This window comes from Myodes glareolus, chromosome 20 (assembly GCF_982192425.1).
Source record: "Myodes glareolus chromosome 20, mMyoGla1.1, whole genome shotgun sequence".
NCBI classification, from domain to species: domain Eukaryota; kingdom Metazoa; phylum Chordata; class Mammalia; order Rodentia; family Cricetidae; genus Myodes; species Myodes glareolus.
Window position 1 is genome coordinate 30,594,511 of NC_142045.1, and position 16,604 is coordinate 30,611,114.

Consider the following 16,604-nt stretch of genomic DNA (forward strand, 5'->3'; position numbering starts at 1 on the left):
CATTGCACCACGCTCAGGAATTGTTAACTGATGTCGTGTGTAGCATGGCCTGTTTCTTTCATCTCAGCCTATTTTATATTATGAGTAACTGGTTGACTTTTTGCCTTTTGAGGAGGATAACTTTCTAAATTTTGACAACTTAGCACAGGTCCGGGGTTATAGTAGACACATTATTAATAATTCACAATTATCCCATTGTGTAGTGATCTTTCATATCACATAATACTTTGAGAATTTTGAGCAACACTAATTTTATTTGATTTCCTTTATTGAGTACTTGTTAACAATAAAAAGGTAGAGTCCTATTCCAAAGTCGAAACTCATTTTTAACTTAAACCTTGAGTTTTCTGAATTACCCAATTTGAAGTAACTCTCTTTATACCTGAAAAATGGTTTTATTGAAATGTTTGAGACAAAACATGTGTATTGCAAAAAGCATATGACAAACATCTCGAGAGTATAAATCAAGTGTAAAACTAACAAAATTTAGCAGGAAACCCACATTGCATGAGAAATATGTAACGCCACAGGTTGTAACGTGGTTGGTTCATTTGCTTGTGTACTGAACACCCCTTTTGACAGCCTAGCCTTCCATGGAGAGTCAACTGTATGCTTTGGTTTTTTTCTGTGAAGAGCATTCAGCCTCTCTCTTCTCAAGGAGGTAAGAGCTCACAGAGCAAAGACACAGCTGCAGTGGATCTGGCCGCTAGGTTGATCTTCGGTTGATTCCCAAGTCAATCAGAACTCTTCTCATTGAGATAATAAAAGCCCTGCATGGTCCTATGTGTCTTTCAGTTCCTACCCCACTGGAGACTAACTACTGTTTCCCTTATGTTTCTCATTCAGAAACAAAGGAATTAAATCTGTGTTCAGACTTGCTTGACAAATCTTCTCTGCTTGTTGGCATTTCAGATTCTGAAATCAGTGTGGCTCTTACAATTCCCCTTGAAAATCCGGTTGTTGGTTACATAAACTCTGCTGTCTGAACTCCGGGTTGTCACTGAGAACGGCCTTCCCTCGATCGTCTTCTAGATCCTGAGTAGAAGGAAATGACAGTGGTTAGATAGGAGTGGGACAAAACCTCCCTGGTAAGACCGGGCTGCCCGGTGCACAAATCTGTCCAAAGCGATCCTTGCTCCTTGTAAGAAGATTTATTTAGATCATGTTGTCTGAATACTATCTTCACTTTATTGTGAGAAAAACATTATGCCTTAATTAAAAGTGTATGAAAGTATAAAACCTATGATTTTAAGTCTCTAGAAGATGGAAGTGTGCCCCTAAGAAATTCATGATAAATCTTTTATTTAAAAACATACAATTCAGAGGTGCAGTTGAGCCAGCCTTGAGGGCATGAGAGGAGAGCTGGTGCCCCCGCCTATCTCCTGCATCAGTTGGAAGAGAGGGCCTTGCACTTTGCCTGGACAAAACAGTAGACCTGGTCCTGGTGGTTTGAGTGAGTGGTCCAGGTCTGAGGACCGGAGAGCAGGAGAACTGGCCCTGCTCCTTTCTGCAGGCTACATTGGGTGAGTTATCTGAGGCAGTGCAGAGGAGCTCACCTGGGCAGCCATGATGAGCAAAAACTGGTGGACTGATCAGCCCATCTCCCATCTAGACCCAGAACAAAAGCTATGAGTTGGTCCACCCCAACATCCACCTCATCTATGAACATTTGGAGCAAGCGAAGGGGATGAACCTACAGATCTGAAACAGCAGTATCTCTACTGTATTAGTACAACAATGAGATACCCAAGAGGAGCTTTGGAGAGAGTCCATTATACTAGTAAAGCCACCAGAGGCCTTGAACTAGACCAAAGACTCATAGGAATGAGCACTTAAAAGTATAGAAGGATGGACTAAAGGGTACACTTTGTGACTCAATGGGCCACACTACAGCTTCCACACAAGATTCTTCTTTTGTTGTTTGGTTTCTTTTCAGGTTTTCTTTTAAATTTTGTATTTTGGTGGGGGGGAAGGTTGCATGGGCTGAGGGCAGAAGCAAGGGGACAAGGAGATAAGCAGAACCAGGATGCATGATGTGAAATCCACAGGAACTCAATAAACGTTGGAAATAAAATAAATGGAATAAATATGGAAATAAAATAAAACTGGAAAACAAAAACATATGCAATTACTTAGTGTCAATATTCTTCTTTTTTTGTTTTTTGTTTTTCAAGACAGGGTTTCTCTGTAGCTTTGGTGCCTGTCCTGGAACTAGCTCTTGTAGACCAGGTTGGCCTCGAACTCAACAGAGATCCACCTGCCTCTGCTTCCCGAGTGCTGGGATTAAAAGTGTGCGCCACCACCGCCCAGCTAGAGTCAATGTTTTATATACTGGGTTGGCTTACGGTCAAACTTTCATAGTCCACGTGACTTACACCACAGCCAAACAAGTCAAACACGTCTTAGCATATTTGATGCCCTTACCTTGAACCCTTCTGCTGCTGCTTTGGATCTTCTTTGCAGGTGTGTCTAAAATTAAAGATCTGTAGTTAGAATCAGCTTGTGATTTCAGGTAAAAATCAGGAGGCCATCGCCAAGGACAACGTATAAAGTGTAAGTAGCCATTGCTTAAATGTGCGGGTTCTAGAGGATTAAACTTACTGGTCCTAAGAATCTGACACTGACTGAGAGGTTATCTACTCCCCACACATCATCGTGAATGAACACAAAAGCAGAGTGTTGTGTTGTGTCTTCGGAGTCTCTTCATTTGTACAATTTTTGCATGGAATAAATGATTTTCATATTGCTGACTTTTTGGTAAAATGTGTCACTACCTTCTAAGAAAGCTACCCATATTTCAGTTGTTATATGTCTTATGTATTCCTCTGAACAATTCTCATTATAGACCGATAAGCACTTTAGAAGCATTTCAATGTTCACTCTCCCTAATTCTATGGCCCATTCTATGAAGTCATTACGAAATTAAATAGCTACAAATAATAAAACTTTTCATTTTTTCTTTAATTTTTTTCCTTATGTATAGGGTGCTTTACCTGTCTGGATGTCTATGCACTACGTGTATGCCTAGTGTCTGTAGAGCAGAGCATGCAGAACCCACTGAACTAGAGTTCAGTTGTTCAGCCTACAGCAGACCATTGTAGGCTGTCTTGTGTGTGCTCATTCTCAAACCCAGATCCTCTGGAAGAGCAGTCAGGGTTCTCAGACACTGAGGCCTCTCTCTAGCCCTGGCATTCTCGTATTTAAGAGTTTCACATGTTCCTATGACTTCTGTTTTATAGTTGAAAAGTAATTCTCTAATCCTTTTAATATAACTTCTACTGTGACTATCCACTAAGTCTAAGGTTACATTTTATCTTCATTTTGCGGGTATTTGGGATTAAAGACTGATTGGTTCCTGTGGTGGTTTCATTTTTCTGATTACCTTCATCTTTTCTTTAAAATATTATTTGCTTTCTATATCGTATCAATATTCAGCAAGAAAGACGATTTTCTTTATTGGGAATTTTTTCAATTTTGTAAATTGATGCAAGCATTGTGTCAGATATACAACAGCAAGCAAATGAAAAAAATCTACATTTTAGAGAATTTATGAGCTTTGCTTCAATCTTAGTACATTCCCAACCTTTCCGCTCTCTGTGTAACCATTTGCTTTTTCGTGTTAACACTCTAGTTAAACACAGAACCACAGAGAACCTTTTGAGTTTGGATGACAGGAGGAAAATGTCCTTGAATGACAAAGCCTACATCATTACACGTCAAATAGACATTTTCTTTATCTACAGGTTTATTTGATAATAAAATAATTGCTTATGAAGTCTCATCACAATGAGATGGGTGCAACCTTAAACATCGAGTAAAGGTATGGTTTGTAGTGAGCTTATTAAGTCTTCTTAATCGCAAAATTGGTTTCAGGATCAAGAAGAATCTCCAGGTTCCCCTTTGCAAATGCACAACTGCTTTCAGGTTCCTTTACATACATTTTCTGGTGTCTGACAATGAGATTTGCCAATTATCATTATTCTGCCTTGGCAGCATCCAAATCATCAATATTCAGTTAGGTTCAGAAACATCTTAGGAAGAAATGATAATAAATGCAAAGCCTGGGTTTACTCTCTAGATGCTCATATATCTCAAAATGAAAGAGCTTTCGGAAATGACTCAGAGAGGTAAGCAGATACCTGAAGTCAAGGGGCTGGTTGTGATTCAGAGGCAACTTGATGTTTAGAGAGATAGAAAAGGACTAACTTTTCCAGCTAAGGGCCATATACTAGTAACTATATTTCAAGTTGTGAATCTCTACAAAGATTCATTTATTTATTATTTATGTGTATGCACATGTGTGAGTTTATATGCATCACGTGTGCGCAATGACAGTGGAAACCAGAAGAGGGTGCCAGAGTCCCTGGAACTGGAGTTACAGGCAGTTGAAGGCTACTTTGTGGGTGCTGAGAACCAAATCCCAGTACTTTGAGAGAGCAGAACATGTTCTTTACATCTGAGTCATCTCCCCAAGTCTACATCCTCCTTTTTAAGAAAAGAAAAAAAATCCTTAGAAATATTTTACTAAGCTTTCTAAAGTGGCACTCTTTGAAAACCATGCCTTATAGATCTGTGAGCGGTTCACATCCAGAGAAGTGAAAGAAATTCCGAGAGAAACAGAAACAGCAATAGCTTTCGTAATTAAAGAGGAAACAGCATTTTCTTGAAAGGCAGTACATATATTCTGGGAGGGAAAACCAATTATTTACTGTTTAAGTGCTAATTCAAAGGAAACTTTGGGATTATTATTAATTAAAGGAGGGGAAACATACTTACCCACAATGTAAGCCTGTGGGAATGAAATAATATAAGTAGGGGAAAGTTCTAATTAATTCTCTAAAAAGCATTGCCATTCTACAAAGCTGCTGACTATGGCAAGGGTTAAAAAGAAAAACAAAGAATTCAATTTACATTTCACAATCCATGCCCTCTCGTTTCAAGGCCCTTTATGTTTTTATGGCAGAGAGTTACTTAGTGAGCCCTGTACTCTGTTGTCAAGGACTGTTTGGCTTCGTTATTACTTAGGAATATGCCAGAGGCTCCCTGCCTTCTGGAGGAAAATCTTGTTTTTTTCAGAAATACTGAATATATACTGAAAAGAAAATGGATTGTTGGTTGAGTAAGGAATCACTGTCACAAATCCAGAAGTGTTATCTATATTCAAATAAGCAAAAATCACTTCCAGAAAGGAGCTATATTTTCTTATAAGCAGACAGCCATCTGAACTGGATTTTAGATTAACATCAAATTTCAGGAGTCTTTCTTGATTCATAATATATTGCAAAGAGCATATGTGTAGACATCTCTTTACTTGTATTCTGAATCGTATTTAGTCTTATGTTTTGTTGTTAGTAAATTGAACTAAAATTGCATTTATTTGGCTGTCAATGAGTCAAACAACTTTTAAATTCTTTCTTATTTCTGTTTGTTTGAATAACCATCACCGGGAGAGCATTTGTATATTTTGAATCCTTTTTTTTTCTTTTGAAAGTAAGTCCATTTAATGCCACAGACCAAGAGCATTCCATATTCCAAAGATTAATTTTATATGCTGAAGAATATATAATCTTGAGGACAGATTATCACTGAAACAGTAAGCAGAAACGCATATTCATTCGTAAGAATGCAGTTTTTGAGATGCAAGTCACTAAAAGCACTGTTTACGCTTATCTATGCACCTACAAACTTCCCAAACATGCCTGTCTTTGTCACTGGGACATTGAATACGTTTTTGGAAATACGAAACGAGTTTTCAAATTTAGGCTTCTCTACCAGCAAACTCGTTCGTCTTTCACATAGTCAAAATATCTGCCCAATTTTCTGTGTCAAGGCAAAACAGTATTCATTGCTCCCCAGTGGATACCATGAAACTTTTTAAAGACTGTTCAACCAGCAATCACTCTGGGGAAGGACCACTTACGCGCGCCAGTCAATACGCTGAAGACAGCTCACTGTGCCGTCTTTTTCATCTAATCAAAGGAACGGCCCTGCACGCCCAGTCTTTAAAAAGCGGAAGCCCTCCTCCGCCGCCTGTTACGGGTTAGTTGTTGGTGTTTCACTAACCTCCCTGGAGCAGCCTTTTAATATCCTCGTCTTCAAATAAGTGACCATCGCCACCTTCAATGAACTTTGTGACCTTGGAGACCTCTGAGAGGACACACGTTCACAGCAGAAATTGGTTCACTCAGTGAAAAGGAATTTGACCCGATACATCCTGCCACCTGCTCAACAAAGAACTCCAGACCACCTCTCAGCTCCTTTTAAGGTTTTGGTGTTGGCGTTGGGTAGTGTTTTCGCCAGTCTGTTAATCAGCGTACCAGCAAATGATCTGCACGGTTACCGTCATTGGCCTCGTCCCCCCGTTTTGGACAAACGCCTTATGCTGGTGTGGAATATGAACATTGGAGCAAGGTGGCGTGGACAGCGTGATCAAGGCCTTCAAGCTGACTGTAGCCAATGGGACGAGTGCGGAACGCCGCACTCTTGCGTTCCCAGACCTACTGACCTTTCTGGAGGAACTTCTGCAGCGACTCCCCTGTTTCATCGCCTCCCGTAGAAATCCTGGTGTATTTTACCTCAGGACCTAAAGGAAAGGAACAAGAGTGCTCAAACTCCTTTTGAAAAGGCAGAAAAGAATCCGGGCCACGTGGTGTGTGCTGCAGCCAGGCAGCAACCTAGGAAGCGCAGGCAGAGGTGCTATGCCAATGATGGATGTGGCTATGCCCCAGGGAAGTTGATTTTAAAATATGAGGCACAGACTGTGTCTGCAGAATGTCTAAGTATAAAATATATAAGATGTTAAATTTAAAATTTTAGGTTAATTCATAGACGCGAGAAAAAAAAGAGTTACTGAATTTGTCAATTCTTCTAGATAGACTCATACATCTTAGTATAAAATGTTAAAGTGTATAGATTTTAACATTTATGGAACCTCAAAGAAAATTCCTCTTAGTACACAATAACTCAGTAACAAGCTGTAAGCTAGAGGCAGAATATCATAAGGCATATATGTAAATACTGTGTAAAAAATGCATGTTTATGGATATATCTACTAAAACGTTTTAGAATAAAAAATAGACAATGTATTTAGAATATTGTATTTTTTTGCAAAAAGAAAACGAGAAATAGAGTAATTTTAATAGTCACTATGACAAAGATTAAGTTTATATAATGCACATATTTTAGGGTTTGTATAACTTGTGTTTATAATGAGTACAGCACACATATGGAATTAAAAATTACCTGTAATGATTCGCTCTTCCCGGGTCTGTTTTTCAGTTATTTCAACAGGAACCCCATCTATGATTTTGGTGTACTTTTTAATGACTGGTTCTGAAGGCAGAGAAAGAAAACCACACGTGATTTACCCTCTTACGGTGTTTATACCTAGGAGAGCTGGAGAGTTTAATCAAAGACACGCTTCTTACAACACTTGTGTTTGAGAGTCAGTTGTAGCCATTGTCGGAACCAACTATGAATACGTTCCAACCAGTCTGAGTAACTTTTGGCACTCAGGTGAGTGGCAGGGGTAGTTGGCAAGGTGAGTCTGCCATTGGAAAAGAAATCTTACAGTAAAACCTAGTGCTGGCTTGTTAGCACAGTTCCTGAAAAGTTTATTACATTTTTGTTTTAGTGTGTGTGTGTGTGTGTGTGTGTGTGTGTGTGTGTGTGTGTGAGAGAGAGAGAGAGAGAGAGAGAGAGAGAGAGAGAGAGAGAAAGAGAGAGAGAGAGAGAGAAGCTCCATGGTGTGTCCATGGAGGTCAGAAGCTTGGTCCTTTTAGCATGTGGAACCCAGGGATTGAACTCAGACGTCAGGTTTGGGGGAAGCTGTCTTTTCCTACCAACCCACCACACCAGCCCATATTACCAGAGTCTTATGTAAAACCCAGCCCCCTTCTGTCCTGAGAACAACATGTCTTTTTGTGTTTACATGATTGTAATCATTATACTTCGTGGTTACTGTTTGCATATTCATAAGAAGGGGTCCAGGAACTTCACTGTTAAACTATGACTGAACCCACTTAAAGATAAGCTGTGCTATATCACCGATGAACTCAGACCTAGTAAAAAATGCCTAGGTAAAATGAAAACCAGGAGAAAATCAGCTGTTTGACAATTCTAAACCAACTCTCTTTTCAAATGTCACAGGATGCCACCTAGATAGAAGAAAAGGCACAAGGTGTACCTCCATGGATGACCTCTGTCACCGTCTCTCCCTCTTGAATCAGTCTGAATTCAGGTTCACCTTCAATGTGGATCTTAGTCATGGCGGGTCCTGAGACATTATTTTAGGGGACAGGTTAGTGCCTTAAAGCAGCCCCTTACCTTACCCCCATAAGAAGTTTGTCTCCACATTTCTTGTTGCTCAGAGTTCGGTGTTTCTGGTTTTATGAAAGTATTTTTAAACATTTCCCGTTGTCCTTAGGTTAGACATATATTTAAGAGAACAAACAACTGAGTTGCATTTGTTAACGCCGCCACCCCACCCACCTGCCTCAGCATTGACAGTGGCGCGCGAGCAAGCTGTGCACATGGTCGTCTGTGTTAGCGCGTGTAAGGAATGATTACACCAAGTACTTTATGTGGCTTTCTCTGGGAATCAGACAGCATTACAGAGTGGAGTCGCTTGAGTGACAACTGGCTTAACTCATACTTTGCCATAGGATATCATCTGCCAATCTTTACTAAAATATTTAATTTAAATTTTTTATCACTTATGACCTTATATTTTTATCTAAGAGCACATGACTGGACATTAGAAAATCTAATATACTTACCCTGAAGATGCTGTGTTTTAGACTTTCTAGGAAAACTGACTTGAGTACTTACCCTGGCTAAGAGAAAGATGCACACAGCTACAGCGACTAAGTTACACAGCCCCTCAAATGCACAGCGGGCTGGTTGCATTTGACTTACAGGATGATTTTGTTCCCAGAGAAAATCAGCGGGAATGTTAGGAAGCTTACTGCTACATTAGTGGATCAGGGATGTTTTTTAGAGGAGGGAGAATTATTCCGTTCAGTACATTTAACTTGCACTTCTCACTGGCTGAATGGAGCGATAATCAATTATCTTTGAGAAAATTGATTTGTTTGCTGAGAAGTCATCAAAGCACACCACTACCCAGAGCTATGTAATAAGTAATAGGGAGAGAAAACTGTAAGTATTTCAAGCCGTGATATTTTATATGTGAGCCCCTTAGGGATGGCTAACATGAAGGGTAATCCTTAAAAGGAAGTATACACAATGACTCACGACAAGGAAATGAGTTAGCACTCTGCCTAAGGAGATTTTTCTTTAGAAAAGTTGAATTGAAATTCTGGAAGCACCTTTGATTATTAACTATTACTACACAGGAGGGAATTGTACTAAACTCTTCTTTTTTGTGTATTCAGATGACAGCTTGGGAGAACATCCAGTGCAGGGACTATTGCTCAATTTTAGTGGACTTATTCTTCATTCTGAATTTTGGTTTGGTGTCTTTTTGACCAAAAAAAAAATCTAAAATCATGTCTTGGACTCTAATGCATTTAGTAAAAGCTCATAAAGCATCAATGAATTCACAAAGTTCAAACCCTGGGAAGGGCGTGAGAGCAGTGAACGGGAGCTGCTGGTGTTGCCAAGAGGGCTGTTGGCTTCTTCACTTGTGCTGCCCAGAAGTAGGCATCGCTTTCTGGTTTCACATCAAAGAGTATTCGCAGATGAGATGACCCCATCTGCATCCAGATACTAATGAGGAAGAACCTAAGTGGTCTGACTCAAGGATGCTCCCAACTGAGGAAACCATGACCTAAAACCAGCTGGCAAAGACTGAGAGGATTCATGAGTCGAATGAAGAAGCAGGGAAGGAGAAGAATCCTTGAAAATGGGGACATGGCACACGTGAATGGCTTTAGTTTTGGAAGCCGCGTATCCGTTAGAGTGACATTTTAGTGACTTTAAAAAAAAATCTAATGTCTTTGTCTAACATCATCTGATCATTTTTCACTGACATGATCAACATATTCTGTAGCAAAACCTTTTACATTTAATTTCTACTTAAAATCTCAGTTTCTCCTCATCAACAGGTAGAAAATGAAATGATTGGAATTGAGTTTTTTGTTGTTGTTGTTGCTGTTTTTTTTTTTTAAAAAGCGAAGCACAGATTTTTAAAGGCTAACTCAACTGTAGACCTAAGAGTAAATAGATCCATAGCTAGCCAAGCAGAGAATTAACCTTTTGTTTTCAATGAGTTTAAGTCAGGGTTGCTTTAAAGGGAAGAGACATATGTAAATTTGTCACAGATTGAAAATCAAACCCAAATCCAAGAATAATTAAAACAATGGTGTTCCCAAGATTCAATTAAACCCATAATCTCTCTCTCTTGGGAAAGACTGTTTTCATCTTTCTAATGGAACAAAGATGACAACAGGTATGTTCTTTGTGCAAATTACTGCTGCAACATGCAAAAACAAGGACTCTGGTACTTAGTTTTGATCTTAGAGATAATAAAAAGGATTGAAATCAAGCTAATATCCAAGAGATCGACATCAGCTAGCATAGTAAATATAGAGAGAAAAGTGACATTTGAAATATGAGAGGTATATATATATATATATATATATATATATATATATATATATGAGAGGTATATATATATTATATATATATAATATGTCCAGAGTTAAAGTGTAGGCTCCCGGGTTTGACTCACTAAACTACGCTATTTCTTTTTCTGTTTTGGCAATCTAAATTTTAATGCATATCTTGTCTGTTTGTAATTTTTAAGGCTTTCATTAATGTACATTTTCTATACTCTCTTAGGTTGCTCACTGGAAAAAAATTCCTGCATATTTTTGTAAATTTTTCTTTCAATGGCATAAAAGATAGTGTGTGTGTGTGTGTGTGTGTGTGTGTGTGTGTGTGGTTGGAAAAAGAGCTACAAAAAAGTGTATTTTCTGAAGGAATCTACAGCAAAAAATGTTAAAGGTTAATTTGTGAAGTGATTATCTGGGTACTAGTGTCGACACAACCTCAATTAATTGAAAATAAATACAAGCAAATGTACTGAAAATATTAGGGTTGCACCATCTACTTTGCTTTAAGAACGCATTGCGCTCCACAACCTGCAATTACACAAGCATGCCGTTTGTAAAGAAATACTTAGCATGTTAGTTTACAAAAGAATGTAGGTCTATTCAGAGAAATGAATTGTTTGCATGGCACTCTCTCTCAGAATGGAAGGAACCACGGAGGATGTTGGTTTTTACCTTCGATTTTGGTAATAGGCTGAAGACTGCCTTGAATGACTTTAATTTTTGGTTCCACGACTTTGGTTATAATTCTAGTTGCTGCAAACAAAAGTGGAGCATGAAGGAAGCTTACACAGAAACAACTCAGAGGAAGTTGTCCTTTTTGGCCTTTCTATGGTGCTAAGTTATCAGCTATGGGATTAGGTTCAGGCAATCACCGGAAATATTCACAGCGCCTTAATGTCTTCTCGTGTCCAGATGCTGAATCCTGCAGGCCAGTGGCTTGACTATGTTCCAGAGGGGGGAGGCACTAACTAAATGACGCATTCTACCTAGAAATCTACTGCTATGAACCGCAGCACTAATGCACTGACTTTCCATTGTGCTTCTTGAAAACTGGCTGCGTAGCAACAGAAGACAAATAAACATGATTAATTTCATGCAGTTCACGATAACTCAAATTGCACTGTCAGATTCTCTCTCAGTTAAAAGAAGGCTATGGGAAGAAAAAGGCCCTTGAAGAACTCCCATGCATTTGGCACAGAGAAGAAAATATGGAAGATCATTCACGATTCTAGAGGAGAATAAATTTCAGCCAGGAAGTCATGAGCTTTCTGCAACAAATAGGATGTGGTCACTATTTAATTTTCAGCCTCGTTAGGATAGTTTTAAGGCAGTTTCCACGCAAAGATTTTGTGGTGAAAGTTTATCACCTCCTGAGCGAGGTTTCAGTGGTACAGTTTGCCGCATGAGCCAGTTCATCAGAGCTACAGGTCTCTTGACATTTTGTCACAACTGTGACCAAGAGTCAGTAGCACAGCGTGTCTTCCCAACAGTCTCAGCCCTGGCTCTCACAGGCTAAGCTGTGCCGACCTTCTGAACTGCGGTGTGTGCTAGGCCTTTAGGGGAACTATTTTCCAACCATGGGCTCTCTCTTGAAAATTCAAAGTATAAAACTCTACAGTGTATTAAATCCGTGGTTTTCTTGATCTCGCAAGTGGTTCTGCTACACAGGACTTTCCCCCTGGAGCACACAGATTTCTCTGTTGCTATTGTTAAAGTGGAATAATTGATCAATTTTAAAGGTGATGCATGGTGTCGAGGAATTTGAATGTCTGAATCTTGACTTGGTTGGTAGTTTTGCTTTTGTGAAGGCTTAATTCATTTGGGCAGATCTAAAATTTTCCTGATTTTTTTCTGTCCTTCTCTACATAAAATATCTTGAGTTGACAACTTATAACAAAGCGCACTCTCCAATAAAAAATGTAAAATGTGTGGTATTTTGGGGGGAGAAGAAAAATGAGCAACAATAAAACTGAAGAAATAGCAGAGACAAGGTGACAAATGAACCTGGAAGTGGAGTCTTTGCTTCAATCAGTTCTGCCCCTCTATGTGAAATAGCCCACACAGGGCTGTAAACCCAGAGCGGCTTACAGCGCATGAGTGGGCTGGCAAGTTACTAGGTTTGCATAATTTTGAAAACATAATTTATGTAATACTAGAACAACAGTTTGGTTCGTTACAAGCAAAATATTTTGTTGTCATATGCAGCCAATAGTGGAACCCATATGGATAAGACAAACAAGAGTTTTGTAAAGATTTATAGCATGGGAGAGTCTCATATCTGATGAATGAAGGCCATGAGAACCCTGCTATTTTTATACGGTGTCTTTTTCCATGGCTGGAATTTAGAGCATGCTAAATCATCATGATTCCAACGGAAAGAAATCCCTAAGACATCTCTGAGAGCCTGGCCCCGGGATTGCAGAGGTATTATCAGGAAGAGAAGCAGACATTTTGTTTTGCTCCAGGTATTGACTTTTTCTCCTTTCTCATGTCTATCATTAACATTAAGGGGAATGTACATAAATAGATAACTTAATGTTCATGATATAAAGTAAAATACATTTCTAGTCAGAATAAAGGTGAATAAAGTCATGTTTTAGCATACTTGGCTGTTTCGTGGCAGAGTCAAAACAAAATGGAAAGAAACTTCAGCTTTAAAAGCTGCAGCGAAAGAAATGGGGGGGGGGACCATAATGAAGAAGTTATCAGACGATTGACAGCAGAATTTACGATGAGAGAGAAACGTCTTTTGCCACTGTTTAGTAGTTGAACTTTGATCTTGATAATCTGGTAGTGTAGTGGCTAACAAACAATCATTTGGGTTCCTTTGCCCGGTTTTGGATGTGGTTGCTTCTGAACCAGCATATCCTAAGAATTAGGACTTGTCTGCACATCTTCCCGTGCATGGCTTAGGCCCAGGGCAGAATGAGTGACAATCCTTTGTGATGCTATCCTGTGCCCACTTGTTAACATTTCCGGATAGCTCTAGCAGTCTGTCCTTGTGTATGCCCTTTTCGTTTATTTTCCCTCATTCTAGAGCATGTCTTTACTCTCTGATAATGCATCTTTCTTGTTTCCAATTAGAAGTGGATGTACAGAATTGGAGGGTGAGACCAAGCCTGTGAGGCTTCTTCCAGGTCTCAAGATTTGAAGGACAATGAGTATTACAGGATTTGGAGTTCTAAATACCAGATTATCAGCAGTCTTTGTATATATATACACATATATATAAAGACGTATATATTTCTACATAATATCTGTATGTATATATATTGCTTGCACATCATCCCCATTTGTAGCCCACACTTTTCATATACTTACTGTAGACAGTCATGGGGATTTCTTTGAAGGTGCTTCCACGCACGAACTAAAAACAAATGCGTTTGTTTAGTAACCTACAATGTATTGTACACCAGGGATCCTATAATTCTAACTAAAATAAAAACAGCTAAGGGCACTCAGTAGAATTGAAGTCAGGTCAGGTGCTGTAACAACCATCAGGTTTGCTACTAAATATTTTAAGATTATAAAATGGTCCACGGCTAAGTATATGGGCTATGTTACATTTTCCATGCTTTCTACATTATACTAATACTATACTACACGAATTTCTAGTTTTTTATATTAGCCATACAACATCTGCTCAACAAACTAGAAGTAAAATCCAACAGCATTCTGTACCTTGATTTGGATGTATTTTATCAGTTTGTTCAGAATTTCCAAGAGCTGATCATTGCCAACTGGGATGTCTATGGAGATAAATATTCAATGGATATGGTAAGGAAATGAATGGGTGATCAACACTCAGTTCACGTTGAACAGTTTCCCATCCATCAATACATGCAGTCAGTACCGACCTGCTGGGTAGAGGAGTTTGTCTACGACGTGAATGACACCGTTTGTTGTCATGATGTCAGATTCTTTGGACTTCAATTCATTCACCAGAAGAGTCTCGTTTACCTTTCAAAAGAAGGGGTGATGTTAAGGAGAAACTATCTGGAAGCCACTTAATCACGATAAGTACTGTGTAAATCCCTTGGAGTAACTTACTCCTTTCAGGTAGATTTTGCTTCCCTGTGTGGTCTTCAGGATGTTGGTGACTCCAGGCTCAAAGCCCTTTCCGATGTAAACTCCTGGGGTCAGGTGATAGAGAATGATGTTCTGAAGAGCATTTTTATCTCCTGCAAGAAAAGACAGGTGTTGCTTTAATAATACGTTGCTGCTCTGATATTTTGATACAAGACTAAGGAATAAAACACTTCCTTGTTTCTGTTTTCCCAGTTCTCTGTTTTCTCACAATGTCAAAATTTTTTCAAGTTGATGCCAATGCTTTATCAAAATATTAGTCATTTCAATCAGTTCAAACTTGCCAATTAGTCTTGAAACTATGACATTTCTCTTTTATACCATACAATTGTGTGTCTTTCAATAAATTATGGTATGGCAATAGGCCGTTTATGAATGAACATTAATAAATGGCTTTCCTTGCGTCCCAAGCATGGTAAAGGAAACCAAAGTTTGTTAAGGAAACCAGGGCGGTTGGTTGGGGGGATTTATTTTCTTAAATATGCGCGGAAAACCTGGAGGAAGAGCCTAGTTTCTTAATGAGGGGTGAATATCTGGGGCCCGCCACTACTCACTGATCAGAATCTCCTTCTCTTCGTTTGTCATTCCCTTGAAGGCATCGTTGGTTGGTGCAAACAAGGTCCAGTCTCCGGGCTGTGTCAGGAGATCTTTCAGATCCGCAGCTTCCAGGAGGCTGAGGAAGATGCTGAGAGCAGAGAAAGTACATTTAATTTGCTATGCGTCAGATGTAGGTTCACTCAACTGCACGGTATAGAGTAGGGTGGAATCCACGTGGTCTGGAAACTGAGAAACCACCTCGCACACTTTCGTGGGATTAAATGCAATGTCCCTGTAAAGTAAGATGTCTAATGGGGAAATGGTTAAAATAATTTATATATTTCTCCACCTCTGCGTTTCTTGTAAAATCACATTATCAAAGTCACATTTTATGTGACATAAAATTTTGTTTCACTTGATACTTTATTGAAGAGGGGTTTTTTTTGTATATTACCATTTTTAAACAAACAATTAAAAAAAATCTCAAGGAGTAAGTCAGACTTTAAGGTTTTTTTCTATCCACGAAATCATACTTTGAATCCTCAGGAACAGAACAAATAGCTCTGAAAGCACGTATTCGTTTTAAAACATTTGCATGTATTTTTTCCACTTTAATTTTTTAGATTCCTTTTAGAATTTCATCCCTGAGAGTTGTATTTACATCATTGTCCCCTCTTCATCGCCCCCTCCTGTGTTGCCACCTCCCCTGGCTCTTCAAACCCAGGACCTTGTGCTCCTTAATTATTCTCTCTCTCTCTTTCACACGTGCGCACGCACACACACACACACACAGAGTCTGATGAGTCCCTTTAGTGTTGCTGATATATACACAGGTTTACGGCTGGTCAAGAGTTAGATAACCTATTAGGTGACTCCTCACTGCCGAAGGTTGAGTCCCCTTCTCTCATTAGCCATGAATGCCTGTGATTCCCAATCTAGGGGTGTGGCCTCACGAAATGTCCCTCATTCACACTGATGTGTCACCTGGCATTGTCACTGTGAAGGTCTTAGTTACGTGGCCACGCTGTTGTTGAGTGTACTTCTCTGTCATATATAGACAATATTGTCTCACAGCAAAGATCCAGCTCCTACAACCTTTCCTTCTTTCTTCTGTGATGTTTGTGGAGCCTTGGGTGTTGGGGTTGTGTTGCCAATGTATCACCGGAGTTAGCAGTACTGTGAGCTGGATGCTTCTTTGGATAGCTCCAATAGCGCTCATTCTTTTGTGCAGGTACAGCTGGGAGACTTACCTAAAGCGCTTATCCTGCCTCAGTTTCTCATGCAGCGATTTCTCTGCTGGTTGGATGATCTCTCGGAATATGTGAATGGCACCATTCCTTCCCTGCTTGCTTCCTCTCACCATGCAGGAGTTCTCAATGCAGATAGCCTGGCCGAGGGAAGGAA

General features: G+C 39.4%; 1 protein-coding gene across 4 annotated transcripts in view; it reads right to left on the reverse strand.

Annotated features, from left to right (window-relative positions):
• Nucleotides 1-250: 250 nt before the first annotated feature.
• Postn (periostin) overlaps nt 251-16,604 on the reverse strand; it is a 30,700-nt gene continuing 14,346 nt past the window's right edge. The window contains exons 11-23 of one of the 4 annotated variants that reach the window (XM_048424687.3): nt 16,451-16,587; nt 15,218-15,348; nt 14,628-14,758; nt 14,435-14,537; nt 14,259-14,326; nt 13,899-13,944; nt 11,250-11,330; nt 8,186-8,275; nt 7,243-7,332; nt 6,506-6,583; nt 6,064-6,147; nt 2,425-2,469; nt 251-1,035 (exon numbers count right to left, since the gene is read on the reverse strand). In XM_048424687.3, the coding sequence (XP_048280644.3) occupies nt 998-1,035; nt 2,425-2,469; nt 6,064-6,147; nt 6,506-6,583; nt 7,243-7,332; nt 8,186-8,275; nt 11,250-11,330; nt 13,899-13,944; nt 14,259-14,326; nt 14,435-14,537; nt 14,628-14,758; nt 15,218-15,348; nt 16,451-16,587 (1,122 nt within the window). In that variant the 3' untranslated portion in view covers nt 251-997. The remainder of the gene's footprint in view (nt 1,036-2,424; nt 2,470-6,063; nt 6,148-6,505; nt 6,584-7,242; nt 7,333-8,185; nt 8,276-11,249; nt 11,331-13,898; nt 13,945-14,258; nt 14,327-14,434; nt 14,538-14,627; nt 14,759-15,217; nt 15,349-16,450; nt 16,588-16,604) is intronic. The other 3 variants (XM_048424688.3, XM_048424689.3, XM_048424690.3) reach the window with 3 other exon arrangements.